The sequence below is a fragment of the Tiliqua scincoides genome, chromosome 4 (genome assembly GCF_035046505.1).
Source record: "Tiliqua scincoides isolate rTilSci1 chromosome 4, rTilSci1.hap2, whole genome shotgun sequence".
In the NCBI taxonomy this organism is placed as follows: Eukaryota; Metazoa; Chordata; class Lepidosauria; order Squamata; family Scincidae; genus Tiliqua; species Tiliqua scincoides.
In genome coordinates this window covers 205865867-205889316 of record NC_089824.1, presented here as the reverse complement: position 1 = coordinate 205889316, position 23450 = coordinate 205865867, and the positions used below count along the sequence as shown (strand labels likewise).

Here is a 23450-nt window from a genome sequence, read left to right as displayed (position 1 = left end):
GCCTCCTGCTCTGCAGTGGGTCTTCTCAGACCTGTGCTAGCAATATCACTAGCACAAGTCTGAGGAGATAAAGGGGATGGGGAGGCTGCAGAAAAGTGGGATAGGATTCGGTGTGCACCATTGCCACTGAATCAACCCCCTCCCACACTCCCGCTCTCCAGTTTGCCTTCCTCCCTGCCCATTTCTGCCTTCCCTTCATCTTACTGCTGTCTGTGGGCAGCTGGAGGATCTGCTGCAGTGCGCAGGAAGGTGCCAGCCTTCCTGATGGCACTCCAGCAGCATACTATGGGTGCTTCATGGTAGTCCCCAGCAGCAGAATGCATGTTCTGCTGCCAGCCAGCACCCACAGGATTGGGCCATTATTTTTGTTATATTCTGTTCTTCAACAAGTAGTTGGCAAAGCATTTTACATAGCAAAATAAATCAAATATTATAAAAGGCTCACAATCTAAAAAAAGATGCAAAAGGGATACCAGCAATAGCCACTGGAAAAGATGCAATGCGAGGATTAAACAAGACAGTTGCTCTCCCTTTGCTAAATAATAAGAGGTCACCACTTTAAAAGATGCCCAGTTAGCATGAAGAAAGCTAAATGGTTCAGTATACCTTTGAGAGGCAGGATTTGAGGTCAAAATAATAGAAGGCTGTTGGACTTCCCAGAGGCAACTGGTTGGGCACCGGATTATGGTCCAAGAGGAACCTTTCATCCACTCCAGGAGAACAGCTGGTTTTGGAAAATATTTATCCTGCCATTCCACTACCAAAGAAAAACGCTTAAAATAGATTTCAACTACATTCAACTACAAGGGCTGTATATAGCAACAAGAAGCACAAGCACAGACCCAAACCACAATGCCAACTTTTCACAGCAACAATTGGTAGGTGGAGAGGACATAGAGAGCTCTTTCTCCCTTCTAAAGTAGGAGAGCATTATTGTTAGATCAGAAGTTATGTATAGCTGCACTGAGATCCAGAGTTAACTGAAAAAAGCCAGGAGGCTGCATTAAACATTTTATTTTTATGTACACAGTAAAATCATATGCATGTTTTCTTCACTGTACTTAACGGAACCCACTCTCAAGTATGCATGCACAGGCTTAGGGTCAAACGGCATCATATCTTAAATGCATGCATGCTACAGAAAGTGTTGTTTTCCTCCTCTGCAAGATCAAGGGCAATGTATGCCCCTGTTCTTTCCATACTGCCAACATGGCAAATAAATGCACAACACCATGATATAAAGAGCTGCCCTATACTTTGGTGGGTGGGTGGGTAGAAACAAACAGTTGCTAGTTTTGGGTGACAGTTGTGTATTTAGTGCACTGTGGAGTTTCACCCCTAAGCAAAGGTTACATTCAGCACTTTCTACTAGCCCCAGGAACATCGTCTGAATGGCTGCATGCACAGACTGCAGCAGACAGAAAACAGGAAATGGAGAAAGCCTCAGACACACATTCTTTACAAAAGAGTTTTATTGTTGCAACTAAAATGAAAACTGAAAATCTGTATGGGAAATTGAAAAACTGTACAGTTTTACTGAAACAGAGGTCATTGCAGTGCCTTACACAAAAGACAATATACCTGAAAACGTATTATACCAAAACATTTAGCTAGGTTTTTTTTTTTAAATTTTACTTTTTTTAAAAAAAAGGTTTTCTATGGCAATCTGTAAAAAAGAAAGACCTGATGAGTAAATATTTGCTTAAGGCATATAGCAGAGCAGCTTACTAACTTTCTAACAAGTTTAAACATGGATTTTTTTTTCCACTTCCCCCCAAGAATAGGTTAACCAATACATCCACTTTGAAATGCTACTGTATATACACACCCAAACTACTACATACATATACAGGACATCAAAACAAAATGCTTACAGGTCAGCATTATAAGCCTTATACACACCTCACTGGGCTTTACTAGGACATTCTACTGTGTGTTTTTCACTACAGTACAAGTCTTTCTTGAGTTCAAATAGGTAAAAAAGGCAAATAGTAACACTGGCTAGCCTAAAGTGACATGCTAACCAGAGCTGATGAGTTTCCACCTCTGGATTGTGGGAAAGATCTTTAGTTCTTCCTGACTGAAGAGTTGTAAGTATAGTACAATCAAGTCACTGTGGATTTTAAGGAGACACATTCTGAATTCAATTTTTTCCTCTAAGAAACAACTTTACAATTCTGTCCACAGTTATTTTCAAGAGCTCTGAATATATTTATTTAATTCCCTTGTTCTCTAGAAAACAAAGCACAGACTTTTGATGTCACTTTGGTTTTGGTGGCCTTTACAAAGAAGCTGCTTCCTTCTGGTTTTGGGTAGTCAGCTCAATGTTATCAGAGTACTTCAGGTTTCAGCTATTCGCTGCAGAAAACTATTTGTGTTTTGCGTGTGTGTGTGTGTACGCAAGGTGTGAATATGGCTTTGTACACACTCTGGAATGTCCATACTATAGTTAGCTGAAATGAGTGGTACACAACTGGGTTACACAGCGTATGTATAAAACTGAATAGAAACTCATGCCAAATATTAGGCAAGATACAGGTTACCTGTTTTTTGTTTTTCTTTTCTTTTTTTTAAAAAAAGAGAACACACCAACCAATCTATGGGCTGAATGAAGACACTTCAGCAATACCCTTGGAACCACAGCCATTTAAATGATCAGATCATGCAAGTATAATCTGGGCACATCAGTAAGCAGTAATCTAAGTTCTTTTCAACTTTCAAGCACATGGTTTTTGATCAGGACACTTAGACTTTATACATGCATTTGAATAAAAAGGGGGTACAAATGCTGCTTCCGAACAATATCTTACTGAATGAGACTGTGATGGGGACAAAGCAATCACATACTGTATCCTAAAATACACAGATGAGTCATATTATACCATTTTCTATACTTATATCAGTATTTTTAATGTTTTCAATATTACTACTAAATATTGACTGCTTAACACAATATTCCTTCTTTCAAATTCTCATCTGACCATCAGTCTTACAGGTAACATTTTTGTAAGATTCCCAGTATTACCTGAGGATTTTATTATTGTACTTTCAAAAAGCCCTTGATCCAACCTCTTTTTATCTTCCCCCAAGAACTTTAACACACACCTCACTGATTTGGGGGAGGGGGAAAGAAAGAGCTAAAGTCTGCAGGACTTGTGGAGAACAGAAATAAATATGTAGTAAATGTAACAGACTTAAAAAAGAGGATGGTGGTTAAGTGCTATATAAACTAGAATGTGGAATTTTCAAAGCACTGGTTAATCTCACTATAGATAATTGTCATGGTTTTAATTTTAAACAGCTACAACCTGAATGAATTTGTCTCTCTGCAACATGGATAAATAAATGATTGCTATTACTACTGGTGCTCACAAAAAGAGTGGTTGACAAAATTAGGCTTACTACCCAAGTCAAATCATCATCCTATCAAAAAATAATTTACATGATTGATGGAATTTTTTGCTCTTTTCTTAGTAGCTAGGGACAGTTAAGCTAGGCTATACAAAAAAAGCCTTAAAATCTTCATCATCTGCTGAAACTAGGAAGAAACCATATATGTGTTCTGAGCTAGGATAACAGTTCCCTATTTAGACACAGACTCTTAAGCCTGGCTATTGAACAACATGATCTTCAACCAAGTAAAAGCCAATATTGATTTTTTTAAAAAAGTTAACAAAATAAAAATCACCAACATAGCAGCTCGCATCTTGAGAAATGACTAGTGAACTTAGAGAGCCACTTTTGTTGACGTTTTCTCTAAAAAGGAAGTTGCCCCCAACATTAGGTACTTGGGATTTAATGAGAAACATTCACAATGGCTCTTTGCGGTACTGAGTTAAAAAAAACCAACTCCTCTTGCTCTACTTTGAACACAAATCACATTCTTCACATGGCAAGTCTAGAGTGGAATTGCCTTTTTACATTCCCAACGATGAGGCTTAAAAATGGTCCTTTTAAAATCAGCTTTCTGAAACAATTGGTAATTGCTGGTGGACATCTCTTGGTAGCACTTCCCTGCCCCTACCTGAGAGACTAGAAAACTTTTTGCTTTTGCTTAAATGATACTATGCAGTAGGCATATAAGTTCAAATAGAGTGCAAAGGAAGGCTTGCAATTAGGGTGGTGGGGAGAAAAATAGTTCATTTTCTTGAAAAAGGAGAGAAAAAAATAGTAGCACTAGACTTGCTGGGATGCCCTGAGCAACAACAGATGCCCATTACAAACAATAGTGTCAAGAAAGCATGAATCTGTTTGAGAAGAGATAAATCAAGACTGGAATGATCCATACCATAGTACTTGGATGGCCTGGGGATGGAGGGGTGCTACTATACAATCTCCATTCATTCACTGAGAAGCAGCCAAATTAATTAATGGAGGTTATGCAGAAGTGGTTCTGTAGAGAGCCCTCAGTCTTTAAAAGGCATGTGAGACGGAGGCCTCCTTGCTCAAAAGTTGTACATTCTTCGGGGGGGGGGGGTGTATATATGGATATGGGTGTGCAGTGGTGTTTAAGGAATCCAATCATGTATTTGGTTAAAAACACTTGGAGAATACAAGCAATTTTCACTTGTGCCTAGTTTCTTTTTCTGAAAAAACCAACCAAAAGAACAAAAATTGGCTTTAAAAAACTAAAAAAACAACATGTTGTAAACTCTTATTATTTTGATAAAAAAATAAGGAAAAAATAATGAAAAACACAAGACTTATTTGGCATATTCTCTGCTTACTCCTGAATATCTTAAGGCCCTGAGATTAGAATATTATGTTCTTGGGACCATAGGGCTAAAATTAAACCCTAGTGCATCAATTTTCTCTTAACCAAAGTTCCAGCTTCTCAAACTTAATGTATACTTCCACTGGGACAAGGCTTGGATGCCCCCTTGAGCTTTCTTTTACAGAAACAAGTTAAACACCAGTCAAGTTACAGGCGTTTCCAGTACCAGCGCTGGCATGTCCATCAATGAAAACATACCCTGTAACAGAGATATGCTCCTGCCGTGAGGACAGTGAACATACAGATGTTGACCAGAAACGGCTTCCAAGTTGTCATCATGTTCTCATCATCCTCTTCTTCTGGCTTCACCAGCTCTTCACTGTGTGGTGAAGTGTCAACAGTTCTCTTCCTAAGCTCAGTGTCTTGACTAGTGCTAAAGGATAAAAATAAATATCACCATATCAAATTCCTCACCATCTGAGAAAACGGCACTACAACAGTATGGGGACAGGATATGTAAACAGTTGGCAGATATGGATATTGCATCGTATTGGAAAAAGTACGCTAGATGTGGTACAGATCTAAGTGACCCAGTCCCTCTTCAGGTGGCTTACAAGGGCAAGGGAAGCACACAAATGAGTTACCAATGGTTCAGGAAAGGCTTTGTGGGGGACAGGAAGCAGCTTGTAGGATACAAAGGAAGAAGTGCCCCAGACAGAGAAGGCAGCAAGGCAGAAGATCAAGGGCTGACGAGAAGGGAACAGAGTTGCCAGGTTTTGCGTCCCTGAGATGGTGAACTGCCATTGTTGGTAGACATGCTAAGGCTTTCACAGCTGGAATCCATACTGAACTATAAAAACATGGCACTCAGCCTGAAAAACTGTTTATAGTTCAGTATGCCTGATCTGAGACAGATCAGGAAAGAGATCTTGGGGTCCTTGTGGACAGCTTGATAAAAGTGTCGACCCAATATGCGGCAGCAGTAAGGGCTAATTTCATGCTTGGGATCATTAGGAAAGGCATTGAGAATAAGACAGCTAATATTGTAATGCTGTTGTACAAATCGATGGTAAGGCCACACCTGGAGTATTGTGTCCAGCTCTGGTCGCCACATCTCAAAAAGATATAGTGGAGATGGCAAAGGTGCAGAGGAGAGCAACCAAAATGATTACTGGGTTGGGGCACCTTCCCTATGAGGAAAGGCTACAGCGTTTGGGCCTCTTCAGTCTAGAAAAGAAACGCCTGAGGGGGGACATGATTGAGACATACAAAATCATGCAGGGGATGGACAGAGTGGATAGAGTGATGCTCTTTTCCCTCTCACATAACACCAGAACCAGAGGACATCCACGAAAGTTGAGTGTTGGGAGGGTTAGGACAGACAGAAGAAAATATTTCTTTACCCAGCGTGTAATTAGTTTGTGGAACTCTTTGCCACAGGAAGTAGTGATGGCATCTTGCCTGGATGCCTTTAAGAGGGGATTGGACAAATATCTGGAGGAAAAGTTCATTATGGGTTACAAGTCATAGTAGGTATGTGTAAGCTCTTGGTTTTAGAGGCAATCTGTCTCTGACTGACAGAGGCAGGGGAGGGTGCCAGGACGCAGGTTGTGTCTGTTATCTTGTGTGCTCCCTGGGGCATTTGGTGGGCCACTGTGAGATACAGGAAGCTGGACTAGATGGGCCTTTGGCCTGATCCAGCAGGGCTCTTCTTATGTTCTTATGCCATTGTTGGACTTCTTAATGCACACATTTCTGTCATTATATTGCTTTGTGCAGGAGTTAGTCAACTGTGGTGGTAACAATGCTGAAATAAATGTAGCACTGATAAGAGAGTGTAATCTGGCCCAAATGGAACGCGAGACTGCAAATGGAACCCTGGTTCAGTTGCAAAGCTGCCTTTAAGAGCACTGAAGGCATATGGGCTGGAAAAGCTTTGAAGGATAAAAAGGAACAATTTCATCAAAAGGCAATACAGTGAAAATGACTTGTCAATTGGGAAGCTATGTTTGAGTCAAGAAAAGGACAGGTAGTATTCAGAGGACAGAGCCACTAGTCCTTAGGGTATGGCCTTGATGAAATCATTTCCCATTTCTATCTATACTCCTCAGCTCCTTTGTGTGACAGAAAGAACTGCTTTATTTGGCTTGTGCTCGAAGCTGGGAATCCTGGCCCTGAAAGCCTGTCTCATTAAACAATAAATGGTTAACACAAACAGTCACACCAATTACATCTAATGACTGCCACAAGACCAATTAGAATTTCTCTTGCTCTTTTTACTTTGACCTTGTATTTAATTTTGTGGAACGGGCTTGCTCTTCCTGCTTCACTGGTTTTTGCAAATGTTCCTTTTTCCATCTAGGGACTCAAGAGCCAATGCATATGGAAGCCTCCAATATATGAACCAAAAAAAAGGGACAATCTTGAAGCACGCATTTGGGGATTCTTGATCCCCAAAACAAATATTAAGACTGACATGATCAAGTAGCCTTCCAAGAGACCCTGCTGAAAATACACGGGAACATGCTAAGCAGTCCTTGCGCTTTTCATTACTGAATGTGTTCTCATGACTAAAAATAGGATTGTGCCAAATAATTCACTAATCTGAATATTTTCTTAGAAGTAACACATTAAATATAACCAAGCTACTGAAAACAATCAACAGCTGCCTCACTGGATAGTCACACTGTTTTAATGCTGTTCTCTTAGTTGCTTCTTATGAGCAACGTTTTCCTCCACTTTCACAAACCTTGCTGTCACTTATCTACTGTACTATTGGTTGTGATGATCCACAGCTCTCTCTCAGAAATAAAATAATGCTGACACTGGTGATGTCATCATGGCAGACAACAGCATAATGGTATAGACTTGCTCAACAAGCTCACATGGTTCATCACAACCAATACCTAAAAAAACCTTTAAAACTATACAGGTAAATAATGCTAAGGGCAGTGAGAATAAAAGAAGAAAGCATTCTGCTTTAATTCCATATTTTATTGTGAACCTCTCAGGGAACTCTACTACGAAGCAGTACCCAAATCTAAGTAAAGAAAAAAAGCACCTAGAAAAACAAAATGTATTACAAATGCTAGTAACTAGTGTAAAAATTTGTTCAAAATAAGAGGTGCTATTCTACACTTGTAAGTATGAAACTGAGTTATGTATTTTTGGTTCTAGACAAAAATGACCAGCATTGTTGAATCTGGACAGGAGATAGCAGGGCACATTTACTCATGGAGCAGCACTGACATCTAGTGTTCAGAGGCACACGTCACTTCTCTCACACACTACTAAAAAGTGGTGTGCTCGGTTTCTGGAGCTTTTAGTTTGTACAGAGAGGGAACATCCCTCAAAAGCATTTTGATGTCAAGCCTCTTCTAAGAGTGGGAAAGTCTTTCGCTATCTCTAAACTGTGTGCTAAACTGCTCCTTTGATATTTTGCAACAGCCTTTAAGCAACCAATCCTATCCAACTTTCCAGCACTAATGCAGCTGCAATGCAGCCTCAAGTTAAGGGAACATTTGTTCCCTTACCAGGGGAATGCTTCTGTGACTCCGTCCTCCCCAGCCCCCACTGCAGAATGCAGAGCACACCTAGTTGGCATGGCTGCATCCTCACTGGAAAGGTAGATAGGACTGGGCCCTGAAGGTGGAATGACACATCCTGTGCTTTTCCATGTTTCTTTTTGGAGACTACCTCTAAACCATGAACAACACGTAGCTCTTCCCTGACAGTGTTTCAGTTCCACTGTAAAGCATATGCTCCTGAATAAGTGACAGCCTCATTCTTATCTAGTGCCGTGATTAAAGATAGTCACTTTTCCAAAAATGCATATTTAAGCAGCAAGCACTGGCCCTTCAATGTCTTATATGAACTGACCTATTTTTTAAAAGGAGTTTTCAGCATTTTCTATTTCTAGAAGATTTCAAAAGGCATGGAAAAATGTGATTAGCTACTTTCAAAACTGTTCTGATTTCTTTAAGAATGATGCATTCATAACTTGGTCAGGGCATAAAGACTATCTGTATACTGTCCGCATGCTTTAGTAAGGAATCGCAATTGAATCTTTGTTTATTAAGATGACTGTGGATGGTTTGAAGCATAGAAGTAACAACATTACTTTATCCATCACAATTTTTTTAATTGTTTACTTTGAAAACGATGAGCCCCCTTTCCTTTCCCACACATATTTTTCTTATAGTAGAAGCATAAGTAAAATGCATAAAGGGACACTTCTTGAAAGCTTTTGTCCCCTTCCTCTAAATCCCCATTTTATGTACTGGTATCTAAACCACAATGACTCTTTCCTACTTTTGTAAAAATGTTGGAAAGGAAACAAGTCAGTGACAGTAATTTGGGAAAAGGATGCTACATAATCCATAAATCCTGCCAACTGCACAGCCAGTGAGACCCTGCTAGGTTTTCTAATAGAGTCCTTGTTGACATTACCTCTCTGTGTCCAGTAGCTCAGCTGGGCAAGCTCTGCCATCAGGCACCTTCTCCACATTAGGGCTGATTGCACATTTGATCTCCGCCTCAGTCACATGATGCTTTGGAAAAAATTCTATGTGTTCGGGCACCCTCCCATTATTCATTTCTGATGTTCGTTTGGGTGGTCTTGGTGGCGGGGGAGTATGTTCTGGTGGTGGCTCCAAGTCTTCATTTGACTGCTCTTTCCATTGCTCCTTCAATGGACAAAGGGACTTATTAAACCTCTGCAAAATGACAAGCACTGCAAAAACCAAGTTTTCCTGGATGTCCCCAAAGATTGGAAATTTATTTAGGATGTCAACGTTTTCAAGAAAAAAAAGAAGTTACTGCAATTTGTAAGTGCTGCTTACAGCGCTTAAGTAACCATGGCAATGTTCCTAGAGGGGCAGATTATTACTCTGTAAAATTCTCCCTGCTGGAGCCCTGCTTGTTTCAAGATAAAGGAGGAAGAGAGCAGGAACACGAGCCACTGCAGCACCAGAGCAGGAACCTCTATTTCTATGTAACATTTTCCTGGTCCAGAATTGTGAAGCAACAGTCTCAGGATTAGGAGCTGGCAACCAAACACAGGGCATCCTATAATCTGGTTTAAGTTAATTTGTTGCTGGTTACTATCTGGACAGCCCTGTTTTAGTGGAAACAGCTGGATTTTAATCACTTATGAATCCCCTCTAGCCCTGTGAATTTGCATACAAACCCTGCTAACTGGGCTAAGAGGCATAAGTGATGGTACTCTTATATTTAACTGGGGAGAACTGCTCCTGTTCGTTTCAGCATATTAAGTTTTCCAGTGGCCCTTGCTGAAATGGTCCTTTAAAAAAAGAAAAAAAAGAGTCCCTTTTGGACTGCAAACCACCTTCCAATTTCATTTGTTATGTAAACTGCTTTGTGAATTTTTTTTTGGTTGAAAACAGTATATAAGATATTGCAAACAACAATACCGATCTTCCACAAGGATTAAACCAACCGAAGTCATATCTGATATGAAGCTAATAACACCCACCTGCACAGAAGAATCTCCCATAATAAATTTTGCACCTTCTATGACAGCCAAATAAGAGAAACGAAGTTGGTCTGCTGTTTGTATGAGCCCCATTCTGTACTTCCTCATTTCTAAAAGAACCTGCTTAATGTCGACAGAAGAAGGGTCTTTCCTTTTGTCCATCTGAACAGAAAAAGGCAACATTCAGTCTGTGCTTCAAATTCCGTCCAAAGATACAACTTTTCATTTGCAGAATAATTGAAGTAGCTTGTACCAAACCCTGAGAAATGCCTAGGAACTGTTTTACTCATCACACTTGGTTCTAAAATTTTAACACTGTAGGCAAGTCATTATTTGGTGCTTCCCCATCCCCTCCGATGCCCATCTCAGTGATCTCCCCCTCCCCACTGAGAAAATGTACATTTTTGTCTTAACTGAACTCACAATATATCTTGGATACGGAACAACCTGATGCTACCCAAAATTCAGAAGCCACAATTCTGCATGCAATACACCATGTACTGCTGAAAGTCAACTCAGCTTGTTTTGTTCCATGTGCTGCTGCTTGCTGATACATACGTGAGTGATACATATGTGGGTCAGGAACTTTTCACACTGGGAGCCCCCAAGCGCTGGAACTGCCTCCTACTGTATGTCTGGACTACTCCATTCCATCTGATCTTCAAGAGGGAATTAAAAGTCTAGTTCTGTCAGGCTAATGGTGGAGGACTTAGTAGGAGATCGGTACTGACTTCTATACTGTTTCTGTACCATTTTTTGAAAGGAGTACTTAACTGTGTATTTTAACTTTTATTTTAAGTCTAAGTCTTGGGCCAAAGGAAGAATATACATATTTGCAACCAGAAAAGCAAAATTTTGCAACATGAACAAATCTGAGCAAGTTGGTTATTTTACATAATTTATTTTGCTTTTGACAGCCATAAGGAAAGGGCAAAAGAGCTCGTAGAACATGAAAGCACCCTGAAATTCTAATCAGCTACCCAATGACTTTTTAGGTTTCACCAGCCATTTAGAAGTTCACCCCCATAGCCATACAAGCCAGAATCCTTGGAAAAAGATTTTCCAGATACAATGTTACATATCAGGTCCAAATTACATGCCAGCTTTGAAATGAGATGTGTGTTTTGAGATGAAAACACACAGATCTAGCCACAGCACAGGATAGCCAATCAACATCACTGTGCTCAATTTAAATTAAGACTAGAATCCTCTACAAATAAATTTTCTTAAAAGCAACTAGATTAACATCCAAAAAAGCATACTTTAGGACTGGAGTGTAGGAGGAGAAAAATAAAATGAGATTGTTCCCCGCTTACAGATGTGGCAACAAGGAGAACGCCCAAACAAAACTCTAAAGGCTTTAAATGGCTATTCAAAATAGTTGCAAAAAGTCTGAACAAGTACCTAGAACTGAGAGTATAAAACTGAGCATTTTTACAATTCTACTGTGAATGACAAACACATTTATTAAAACAAGACAAAGGGCGGGTGTGGGGATGAGTGGGTGCCACCAGCTAACAAAAGACAAAGCTGTTCTAGCTTTGAAGTAGGAACACAGTACTGAAGGATGGGATTTTTTTTTTAACTCAAAAGATTTATCAGCAGTTTTTAATGGTTTGTGCATGTTACTCCTTGTGGAGCTCCCCTTCCAAGATTCATGTGAATTGGTCAGTCATAAATATGGGCCACCATGTGGCATGCACCTATATGGCATATCAGGTTTAAGTGCCTGGTGAATGGTCCTCAATCACAGGAAGACTGTTGCCATCCTAGCAAGTGCTTGAACTAAAAATTTGGCAAAGTTTGAAAAGAGGCCATGCACTGCTTCTACACAAATGGCTTGACAACATTTCCAAAAGTTATTTCAGCTGTTACTCTACTCAAACCAAGCCACTCTTACTGTACTAAAACAAAATGTTTTGCAACTGCTTCCTTTGTATTTAGCTACAAGCAAGAAGTCCTTACCAAGAGGAGACAAGTATCAACCAAACAGAAAGTTCCTGATCTCCCAATTCCCGCGCTGCAATGCACTACAATGGGTCCATGTTCAGGAGTCAGTGACCCCGATTCTCTCACTTTGAACAGGAAGTTGAGGAATGAAGCTGGAGACTCGGGGACTCCAAAGTCAGGCCACGTTGTATAATGAAAGTGCAGAATTTCTCGAGTTTCATGGGTCTGTAGAATACAAAAAGTGTTGTCACTGGAGGCTTTGTGAAGAATCACACAGATTTTGGTTACAGCTGTGACACTACTTCAGTAATTAAGCATTAAGTGTACACATTTAAATTTTTTTTTTTTTAAAAAAGCTTAGAGTACAATTATACCTGCTGAACAAACTTATAAAACAAGGTTGCTAGTGCTGGGTGTCACAAGCATAAGACATGACTGTGGTACCTGGGGAGGAGGGGCTGCTGGTGCTGGGCAGCTCCACTCAGTGCTGGGTCTCAGCATTGCGTGGCGACTGACGCTCCTCACGTACCTGCTGGCAGAAGACCTCTTGGGGTGGGGGGAAGTGGGCGGAATGGAGCAGAGGGAGGGTCGGATCTAGGAGGGGTGCAGGGACAGCAGCAGCCTCTGTGCTGAATCCTAACCTCTGTCCAGGCCTAGGCAGCCCAATACAGGCTTCCTCGAGTCTACTGAAAAGTGGGTGCAGATTCAAGCAGATCCATTGGCGCTGCGGCTGCATTACCCAAGCAAACACTCCCTTACCAGAGGGGAATCCTGGTGCTAGCCTGGCGCTGATAGGATCCAGTGGTCGTCATATTAGCGCTGCTGAAGATCTGGGTGCCACTGGGTTTAGAACTGGGCTGCCCATCTCCTTCCATGCACAAAGAAGGGAAGGAGATGCAAATACACAGAGCCAGAGATGCTAATACATTAAGAATAGGTCTTCAGTTTGGCTGTACTTGTTGTAAGAGGCAACTAACAGCCACTGGGTAGATAGGACGTTAGCCTGGGAAGGCAGCTCATCTGAGAGAAGGAAAACTCTGATCCCAAATCTCCACTGCCTTGTGGCTACATCCAGTTATGGAAGAGGCATCAGGAGTCAACCTTGAGGCAAAATCCAGAGCCGGAGTCCCTGAGGCACTTCATGGCTGAACACAGTCACGTTCTGGCAACTCCTGTGACACCGCTGGAACCGACCATATTGGCCTCTGCCTTTCCATTGAACCATTTCAGCGACGTGAAGAGGGGGGATTTGCTGCATGGGAAACAGTCTATCCTACTTTACCCAGGCTTCGCGCACTGGAGAGAACACTCTGTTCCAGAACCACCATTCAGAGTGCAATACCATAGTCTTCCGAGACTGAAGGATGCCAACAATAAACCTAACTGAAGTGGGGGAAAGATGTCACATAATGACATCTGCTTTCCATACTTACTGTCAGGTTTTCCAATTCTAACTGTCGTACTGTATAATAGGATTTTATATCTTCCGCTATTAAGGTTAACTGCAAGTTTGTATCTTCAAAGAGCATTTCTTTTTCTTCTTTTTGTGGCCAATACTGTGCACATTTTATCTAGAGGGGAAAATGAAAAGAACAACAAAAAAAACTTATAAGAACAATTTACTTATTTTCTCTCTTTAGTGGAAAATCAGATTTTTAAATCATTGTTTATACAACATCATTCCTGCATGGCATTGCAATTTCAAAAACAACGGATTCCTGCCCCCAAGGAGTTTACAATCTAAAAATAGACAACAGAGAAGACAACCAGTAGTGTGGTAGAAGAGATATGGATAGAAAGTCATGAATGCAAGCAAATGCAGTTACACATACTTCAGCATAGTTACAGTTTGGAAGGAAATTAAAGGGTCAAATAAGAGACTTTATGAAAGGAGTGAGTTCCAAAGGAGGAGAGAGCACAAGACAGCAGGATGGGAGAGGGGAAGTTTATGAATAGGGTGCTACAAGGGGGAATAACTGGAGGGGTATCAGAGACTCTCAAGGGTGTAGAGTTGCTAAACCAAAATTCATGGGCAGGGATACAACAGGAAACAAAAACCAAAAGCCACAGTGTGGCAAGTCTATGGAAAACTTCAGAGGAGTATATGATGGACAGAGAAAGGAGGATAAGTTATGAAGGGATTTAGCAGGCAGAGAAAGAGAGAGTAAAGCCCCCTTTGTGTCAGTAGCTTATTCCCTGGAATTTTGAGGTACCCTTCAAGTACACCTACTTTCAAGGCAACATATTCCATAAAGAGCTACTGTCTTTATTCAATTCTTTGTACAGCCACACCCAATCATTTAGACTGCAGTTAACAGGATCATCACATGTTACACAAAAAAGGAATAGGAGTTGAAGGAAGCAAGACCTGAAGGAAGGTGATGTCCTGAGTTAAGAGTTTTTAAGTTGGCAGACTTCAGGGGAGAATAGTCATAAGGGGTAATGAAAGTACACACATGGCGTGTGGGGTGGGAAGGACTTGGCTCATTGGTACAGCTTGTATTTTGTATCCAGGAGGTCCCCAAGTCAGTCCTGATCATGTCTAGTTAAATTATCTGAAGTGGCAGGCAGGGATGGAAAATATCCAAATAGTTTGAAGAGTTGCTGCCAGTAAGAGAAGACAATATTATTAAAACAGTAGCTTTGCCTGCGCTGTCATCCATCCGCCTAAGCTAAGCAAGATCAGCTTGGGCCTTGCCTTGGCTGAGAGACTGGAAGCCGCTGGCTAGAGACAAAGGAATGTGGAAGGGTGTGGAGGAGTTAACTGGCAAAAAATGGATAATGTCCTGAGAACCAGCCTGAGGTGTGTTTTGCAGATGCCTGTGGAAGGTGAAGAGCTCTGCAACCAGGAGAATGAATGCACTATGAAGGGAATCATCTGGAGAAATGGAGGATTCTATGAGTTTATCTCATAGAATAAAATGAGTAAAAACCCCATTTGAAAAAAAAGAGATTTATGGTCAGCCTGTTTATGTAAAGATGCCTTGAGTCAGCGAGACTCTCGTCCAGTCATTGTCCAGTCTAGTCCACTGTCTAGTCATTGTCCAGTCTAGTCCAGACCATTGTCTAGTCCACTGTGCCATGGCACATTGGTGTGCCACGAGTAGTCAACAGGTGTGCCACAGGAATTTGGGGAAAGGTCATTTGTTAGTAGGGCCAATGGGGGATGTGAGCCTCCACTGGCAGCATGGTGTGCCTTGTCAATTGACAAAAGACTGATGGTGTGCTGTGACAATTTTAATGCCTTATCAGTGTGCCATGAGATGAAAAAGATTGAAAATCGCTGCTCCAGTCTATGCAAAAGGTGGTATATAAATACTGTAATAAATTTAATAATAATTTCACATGCACGAAGCTGTAGTTTTTAATTTGGAATCAAGAGACACAGCTGCTACTGAGTTGCCTAGAACAGGGTTTCTTGACCTTTATAGCCTATGCCCCTGAGGCATCATTCTGAGCCTCATTTCATCGTACACTGGGCAGTTAAGTTTGGTTGCCCCCCTCAGAAACTTACTCTTTCCGCCTAATAGTATGGCATGGCCATCTGAAAGGGCCATAAGGCCCACACAGAGAACCACTAGCCTACACATCCCTCTCCCTCAACCAGTCTCATGAGATTATTTTGATACCATATGCAATTACTTAATGGTTATAATGTTTTATTCTCACTGAAAATATAATTTGCAAGCATTTCAGTTACTTGAGCTCTTGATGTATCATAGCAATGTTCTTAATTTTCCTGGAAATCTCAGGCATGCATTTGTAGAATGTTTACATGCTGGGTTAGCAACAAGTACAAAGAAGGTGTCCAGTGCTCGGAAAAGGGGATCATAATTAAGAAATCCTGGGTTTTTAGTACTACCTAATTAAAACTTCAATTGTGATAACTAAGAGCATGTGCTTGTGCTGAACAGTTTGGTTGAATTCAATATAGTTTCTCTGGCTAGAATTATAATGGTGATGCTTGCACTGTTGGTAGAGATTCAGCATTACATTTTCAGAATAACCACACTGAGACCTGTGCAACAGGTGGGGCAGAAACTGAAAAAGAAATAAAAAACAAAAACTACACACGACAGCTTTATTGCCAAATAGGAAAAAAGAACAGAAACAAAGAAATAGAATATTATGCTGAATGCTGATCAAAAGTGATTGTGACTGGGATGGTAACACAATCTTCTATGGAACAGAAACCAGAGTGAATCACAAGAAGTACTGCACAAATGATTTGCAAGCGATAGTTTACCAATCCACAAAGCATTTTATTAAGAGAAACATGAAGGAATCCCTATGTAATTTAGTCCATTGTAAAGGTACCAATCTCTTTCTTTGTCTAACTCCTGAACAGTACAAATCAGCTGGATGCAGAATTATAATCTCTTGCAACTTTTTTTTAATTGCAGCTTGGAAAAGAACAATTTGTTCCTAATTTGACTTTTACACCAAATGTTGGGCAAAATAAGGTTTTTGCCAAGTTCCCATTGAGTATCCCCCACAAACAGTTTGTCAAGAAGCATTAGCAGATTGCCCCAGGGGATCTCAATAATTCTTTGCTTTGTTCAAGCTCACAGGCAGTTGAGAAAGAGTAAGTGGGGGTGTGTGTGTGTGTGGGAGAGAGGAATAGTTGAGTGTGTGGTTACTGCACTTCTCTCTTTTCAGATTTGTTTCACTACTCATATTACTGGAAAACTGGAAAAATGCTCAGTGAGAGAGATCACTGCAGAATTGAATTCTGCCTGTGAAGTTCTTGTCTACATGCCATAAGAAATACTATTCTTCCACTACTTCAAGGAAGACCAGTAACCTGTACTTTTAAGAACTGCAAGCCTCCAGGGACGTCATTTATTGGTCAAATGACCAATGTCTGGAAGGAAACAAACTTGACACAATACTTCTATCTTCACACTTTAAGGTAATAAAATTACCTTATCTGTGTGATGAGCTTCTCAACTGAATATGCATGCACACCAGTAAACTGAATGCTGGCTCAGCCATCAATTTCCTTTTCCTACAATGTTCTTAAACATTTAAAAATACTCTCATGACTATTAAGGTGACAAATTCACCATTTTAAAAAAGGAAACTTACAAAAGTACAAAGCTGCTCCAGGAATCTGGAATGGTGTCTGGGGAGATGGTTTGATGATATCATGGGGAAGCTAGCCAATCAACACTGAACAGGCAGCTTCTGCTGCAAATTTGCGGAATTACTTTTGATTTTCCATTCACTCCTGGAGAGGAATGAATGCAGTAAGAACACTTCCATATTGGCCGTCTTCCCCCTGCACATTGCCACATTATATTAAGTAAAAGGCAGCCATAAGAAATGCTGCCTTTTACTTAATACAACTTAACCAGAATTTTCTAAGTATTTAGAAAGTGCTTTAATCAGACAGTCTATAAACTATCCTCCAGCCTCTTCCTCAACAGACACTTTAAAATGTGCTTGTTTTGCTGACCTGATGCTGCAATAATTAATAATTAACGCACTAACAGAGAGTTTACAGAATTGGCCTGGTTTTGTTTTGTAAGCAACAATATGGTTTCCGGAAGAGTATGGAGATGTCAAGACCAGCAGAGAAATACAAGGACGGGAATATGAAAAAGCAGTCATAAGAAATGTTGGGCATATGCTGGTCAGAAGATGCTCTCTGAACATGTGTGACTTTTTTTTTTAAAGAAGCCCTTTCCACACTGACCCATTTGTTGAGGGGACCCCAACATGTCTGCCACAGAATTTCAAGCATGTGGCAGATGTGGTCTCAGTTTCTGTGGTGCACACACCATTTTCCCCACACGAAAGGAGTGTGTAACCTAGAAAACATCCAATATGTTCTTGTGGCTACAGAAGTGGGGAGGGGAGGGAGAGCAGGGGAATTAACAACAGGCTGTTTAGCAAGTTTTTCAGCCAATATCTTTCTTCTCATTGAGGGACCTCTGATAAGATTTTGACTAACCCCAACTATGAGATGTGGCTCCTTGGAAAGCAGTGGAAACCAGTCAGGGGAGCCGCAGAATCCTTGTGAAAAACCGCCATCCTATACAGTGTATAGAATTGTAGCCCTAAAGGGGAGTTGTGGCCAACGAATGGCCTAATTGATGCACAGTTGATCTCACACATTTAGCACGAGGACCCACTTTTTAGAATAAGAAATTGTCAGGACCCACTGGAAGTGATTCAAGGCTGCAATCCTATCCACACTTACTCAGGAGTAAGTCCCATTTATCATTGTTATAAGAATATACACAGTAGCTTGTTAAAAGTACAGGTCTGTAACATTTCCCCAAATGCAATCACATACCACGGTAGCATCAAGTCTATTATATTAAAAATATTGAAATGAATGGGGACCCACCTGTAATTGGTTCATGACCCACCTACTGGGTCCCAACCCAGTTTGAGAAACACTGCTCTAGAGTTTGGAGTGGAACTGTTTTGAATGTAGGGGATTTTAGAATTTTCATACCATAGGAGCATCAAGTCTAATATATTAAAAATAAAATATTGAAATGAATGGGCACCCACCTGAAATTGGTTTGCGACCCACCTAGTGGGTCTCGACCCACAGTTTGAGAAACACTGGCCTAGTAGGTCAAGGGAGGACAGGTCCTCTCGTGGATTGAGAACTGGTTGGAGGCCAGGAAGCAGAGAGTGGGTGTCAATGGGCAATTTTCACAATGGAGAGAGGTGAAAAGCGGTGTGCCCCAAGGATCTGTCCTGGGACCGGTGCTTTTCAACCTCTTCATAAATGACCTGGAGACAGGGTTGAGCAGTGAAGTGGCTAAGTTTGCAGACGACACCAAACTTTTCCGAGTGGTAAAGACCAGAAGTGATTGTGAGGAGCTCCAGAAGGATCTCTCCAGACTGGCAGAATGGGCAGCAAAATGGCAGATGCGCTTCAATGTCAGTAAGTGTAAAGTCATGCACATTGGGGCAAAAAATCAAAACTTTAGATATAGGCTGATGGGTTCTGAGCTGTCTGTGACAGATCAGGAGAGAGATCTTGGGGTGGTGGTGGACAGGTCGATGAAAGTGTCGACCCAATGTGCGGCGGCAGTGAAGAAGGCCAATTCTATGCTTGGGATCATTAGGAAGGGTATTGAGAACAAAACGGCTAATATTATAATGCCGTTGTACAAATCGATGGTAAGGCCACACCTGGAGTATTGTGTCCAGTTCTGGTTGCCGCATCTCAAAAAAGACATAGTGGAAATGGAAAAGGTGCAAAAGAGAGCGACTAAGCTGATTACGGGGCTGGGGCACCTTCCTTATGAGGAAAGGCTACGGCGTTTGGGCCTCTTCAGCCTAGAAAAGAGACGCTTGAGGGGGGACATGATTGAGACATACAAAATTATGCAGGGGATGGACAGAGTGGATAGGGAGATGCTCTTTACACTCTCACATAATACCAGAACCAGGGGACATCCACTAAAATTGAGTGTTGGGCGGGTTAGGACAGACAAAAGAAAATACTTCTTTACTCAGCGCGTGGTCGGTCTGTGGAACTCCTTGCCACAGGATGTGGTGCTGGCGTCTAGCCTAGACGCCTTTAAAAGGGGATTGGACGAGTTTCTGGAGGAAAAATCCATTATGGGGTACAAGCCATGATGTGTATGCGCAACCTCCTGATTTTAGGAATGGGTTAAGTCAGAATGCCAGATGTAGGGGAGAGCACCAGGACGAGGTCTCTTGTTATCTGGTGTGCTCCCTGGGGCATTTGGTGGGCCGCTGTGAGATACAGGAAGCTGGACTAGATGGGCCTATGGCCTGATCCAGTGGGGCTGTTCTTATGTTCTTATGTTCTTATGGAGCTGCAAGTCAAAAATGTTTGGGAACCACTGCCCTAGGGTAACTCTGAAACACTGCTCCCAAGTAGTGGAACCTTTTGACTGTAACAAGTTTTCAACCAGATTTCCTTAATCCTATGGACTCAAAACTTTCCTTTTAAAAAGAAATGCTGAGCGCTCCCATATAAAGCTTTCCTTATGGCTACTGAACAATGGTTTGAAATGGCAACAGTATTGTTTGCTGAAAGCTTGGTTATGAAAGGCTGCATTGAGGGGGCTTCTAGAGGCTTCTATACCAATGCACTGAAGATCTTTGATATGAAAGTGGCTGTTTCAAAAAGCTCTGTGAAAAGAACAACCCATACTTTCATCTATGTAACACATTTTGTCCACCTGTTCACAGTCATCATTTCCTGATATGCTAATGCTATGGAGACTTCTCTCCCCTTTAATATGAAAGGGCTAACTTATGGTGTAATTGAAGACAATCAGGAATCATATGCTGAATATAAGTACACCCAGTCAGATTTAGTTATGTGACGATCGCACATGACAACACCACATTGCCCACATTTTTTTCTCTACCTAGTGCTGTGTGTTGATGCACACAAACACCTGGATTTTAAAAAATCCAGAATTCACCTTGCAAACATATTTGTAGTTTCTCCTTCAAAAATACACTTTTGAGTGCACATAATTCTTGGAGCATGAACACATTCATAGTTTGTTCCCCACTGGCTGTGTACTATCTTCTGTGTCATACACTAAATACTACAACTAGATTAATTAACTAGAAATGAACAGTTAAATTAAGTGGGATGAAATCCAGACAAATAAATATGCATGACCCTTGCTATACCCAAATACTACATAAAATTTTTTTCTTGCACTGTAATGGAATGTGTGGTCAAACTACACTCATAGTATTTTTATTTCTCAATTTGGCAGGTTCCACCATATTTCTATTTCACATAAACAAGACCTATTCTATTTTTCTAAACTTTAGATATACATACCATTGGATAAAATTTGATAAATGCTTGTTTCAATGACTATTTATCCAGTTTTTAAAAATATACATACACACAGCCCATGATCCTAAAGCAAAAAAGGATTTGAGCACTTACTGATCCCTTTTCCATCACTCTGTTGAGCATGACCACGCCTCGGCTTTTCTGTTCCCAAACCATCTCCCAAAAGTGACCACAAGTATTTGGCAGAGGACCCTGCAAAGATACAGACAGAACCTTCAAGAGTAAGCAATATTCACCATGGTATGAATTAAGTAACTATTGCTAGGCTATTCTAATTTCTAAACTCCACAGAGTAGAATGGCTTCTGTTCTTAGACTCAAAGGCTAATATCACTGTCAAAATTGTTTTCTTTAAACATACAATTGCTATTTATTAAGCATTCACAATGTTTAATGTTTTCTATGCAAACTCAGGGAGATCAATATCCTTAACTGCCAGAAGGAAAATGGAAAAACATGGTTCTAAGAAAGCTTGATCAGAATGGATGGATATGAGTCTCTACAGGACAAACCGAAGATGTCTGTCCAGTCAGTGGGGTTCATGATCCACAAAGACTGGGTACAATAAAAAACTATCTTTAACATCCTATGAAAAATCCTGGTATAGCCCCAACATGGAAGGTCAGGCAAAGTTTACTATTTCTCCAAGATGTTTACCCTATCCACTTTCAAAGTAACTTCTCTTCTAGGTCAAAGGTTCTTCCTTTCCCACCAGTCTCTCCCAGATCAAGCCAAACTGTGAGGTATTAAAATACAACTTATTTAGGATATAAAAAGGTACCCATAAATGGGGCTGCTTCCCCAAATCTTGCAAGTGTATGTCTTTTCAAGACATGACTCTTGGGAAAAAAATGATAGATTGCGTGGCTGAAGATTAATTCCACTAGGTTACAACTGATAATATAAACTGAATGAATGTTTTATCCTGTAGCAGTTAAATAATCTACAACAAGCATTTCCAGGACCTGGAGCCAGAGGCTCTTCAAACTGCCAGCACTGGCCAAGTTCAGAAGATAAATTTATGATTGACTGGGGATGGACACAACCAATTTTCAACTTTAAGAAACTTCTGGGGCGGTGCTCAAAGTGACTAACGGGCTGCTTCACTAGCACTCACAGCACATTCATATTTCTGGATACTTTGTTTCGCACTGCCTCCCAACTCAATGGCTGTCGGTTTGTTTTCAGAACCAATTCAAGGTGTTGGTTTTGACCTTTAAAGCCCTGGGGGCCTGTGTGTATTTGATAGATCACCTAATTCTGTAATCAGAGAGTGCCCTTATAGATGCACTGCCGTTTACAGATGTAGGATGGGTCATGGCAAGAAATAGGACCTTCTTGACAGTGGCACCTACTTTATAGAATCCCCTCCCTTTAGATCTAAGAACTGATCCCTCTCTAGAAGTCTTCTGGCAGGGCCTTAAAATGTTTGTTTTTAGACATGGCATGATGGCTGCTTTAGAGCTGGTCTGCTGGTTTTATGGGTGCATTTTCTATTGCTGTTTGTATTTTAAGTGGTTTTGCTCTCTTCTAATACGATTGATTGTTGCTGCTTGTTTTTAAAATGTGTATTTTATATAGTATTTATTTAGTTTTATATTTAATTGTATAGTTGATGTTTCGTATTCTGGAAGTCACTTTGGCTGCCCATAAGAGAAAAGAAGAAAATAAATACTATTTACAGCACACTACATTTTTTCAGTGAAAGTTTGTTTGGGATTTTTTTTAGTGTATAACACATACACGCTGAGACCCAATATTGTGATGGCTCCCTTCAGCTCAGCCAGGTATCAGTTCTATCCATGCAATGTGCCTGACCAGTTTCTGAATTGCAAAGTATGTGTGTCTCCTCTAAAGAGATCAATTTTCAAGTCATTATGCTAAAAATTAGGAACCTCATTCAGCAGCGGACTTAGCGCTGGGCGAACGGGGCAAATGCTCCAGGCAATAAGTCTACACACATCTAGGACCGCTTGGGAAGCCTCATTAAGTTTCCCGACAGAGACAGAAACTGCACTTCTGGTTTTCCAGAAGTGCAGTTTAAGATCGTGGGGAAGCATTCAAATGCTTCCCCAGTTGGTCTAAGGGTCACACGAGACCCCGTCACACGCTGGAGAGGTAAGGGGCAGCATCTCAGAAGCAGGGCAGAGTAAGTCCACCAGTGACCTCACTGCTGTTACATGATACATGATTATTTAGCTAGGAGGGAAGCCACTAACAGTGCACTTCAAGTTACTTAAATTAGAACATGCAGAATTACTTCATGGTAAGAACCGAAGGAAAAACAATTCTCTACGCAGTGCATTTAGCACCAGGACCCAGTTTTTAGACTGAGAATCTGTCAGGACCCACAGGAAGTGATATCATCAAGCAGGAAAATTTTTACCAATCCTAGGCTACAATCCTACCCACACTTATTCAGGAGTAAGTTCCATTTACTATCATTGTTAAATTAATACACATATTAAGTTG

General features: G+C 40.9%; 1 protein-coding gene across 1 annotated transcript in view; it reads right to left on the bottom strand.

The window, feature by feature from the left end:
* Positions 1–1454: 1454 nt before the first annotated feature.
* Positions 1455–23450, bottom strand: part of PTPN1 (protein tyrosine phosphatase non-receptor type 1) — an 83632-nt gene continuing 61636 nt past the window's right edge. Inside the window, exons 4-9 of the mRNA XM_066626159.1 lie at positions 21073–21171; positions 13592–13729; positions 12174–12383; positions 10209–10370; positions 9164–9399; positions 1455–5147 (exon numbers count right to left, since the gene is read on the bottom strand). Coding sequence (XP_066482256.1) covers positions 4958–5147; positions 9164–9399; positions 10209–10370; positions 12174–12383; positions 13592–13729; positions 21073–21171 — 1035 coding nt within the window. The 3' untranslated portion in view covers positions 1455–4957. The remainder of the gene's footprint in view (positions 5148–9163; positions 9400–10208; positions 10371–12173; positions 12384–13591; positions 13730–21072; positions 21172–23450) is intronic.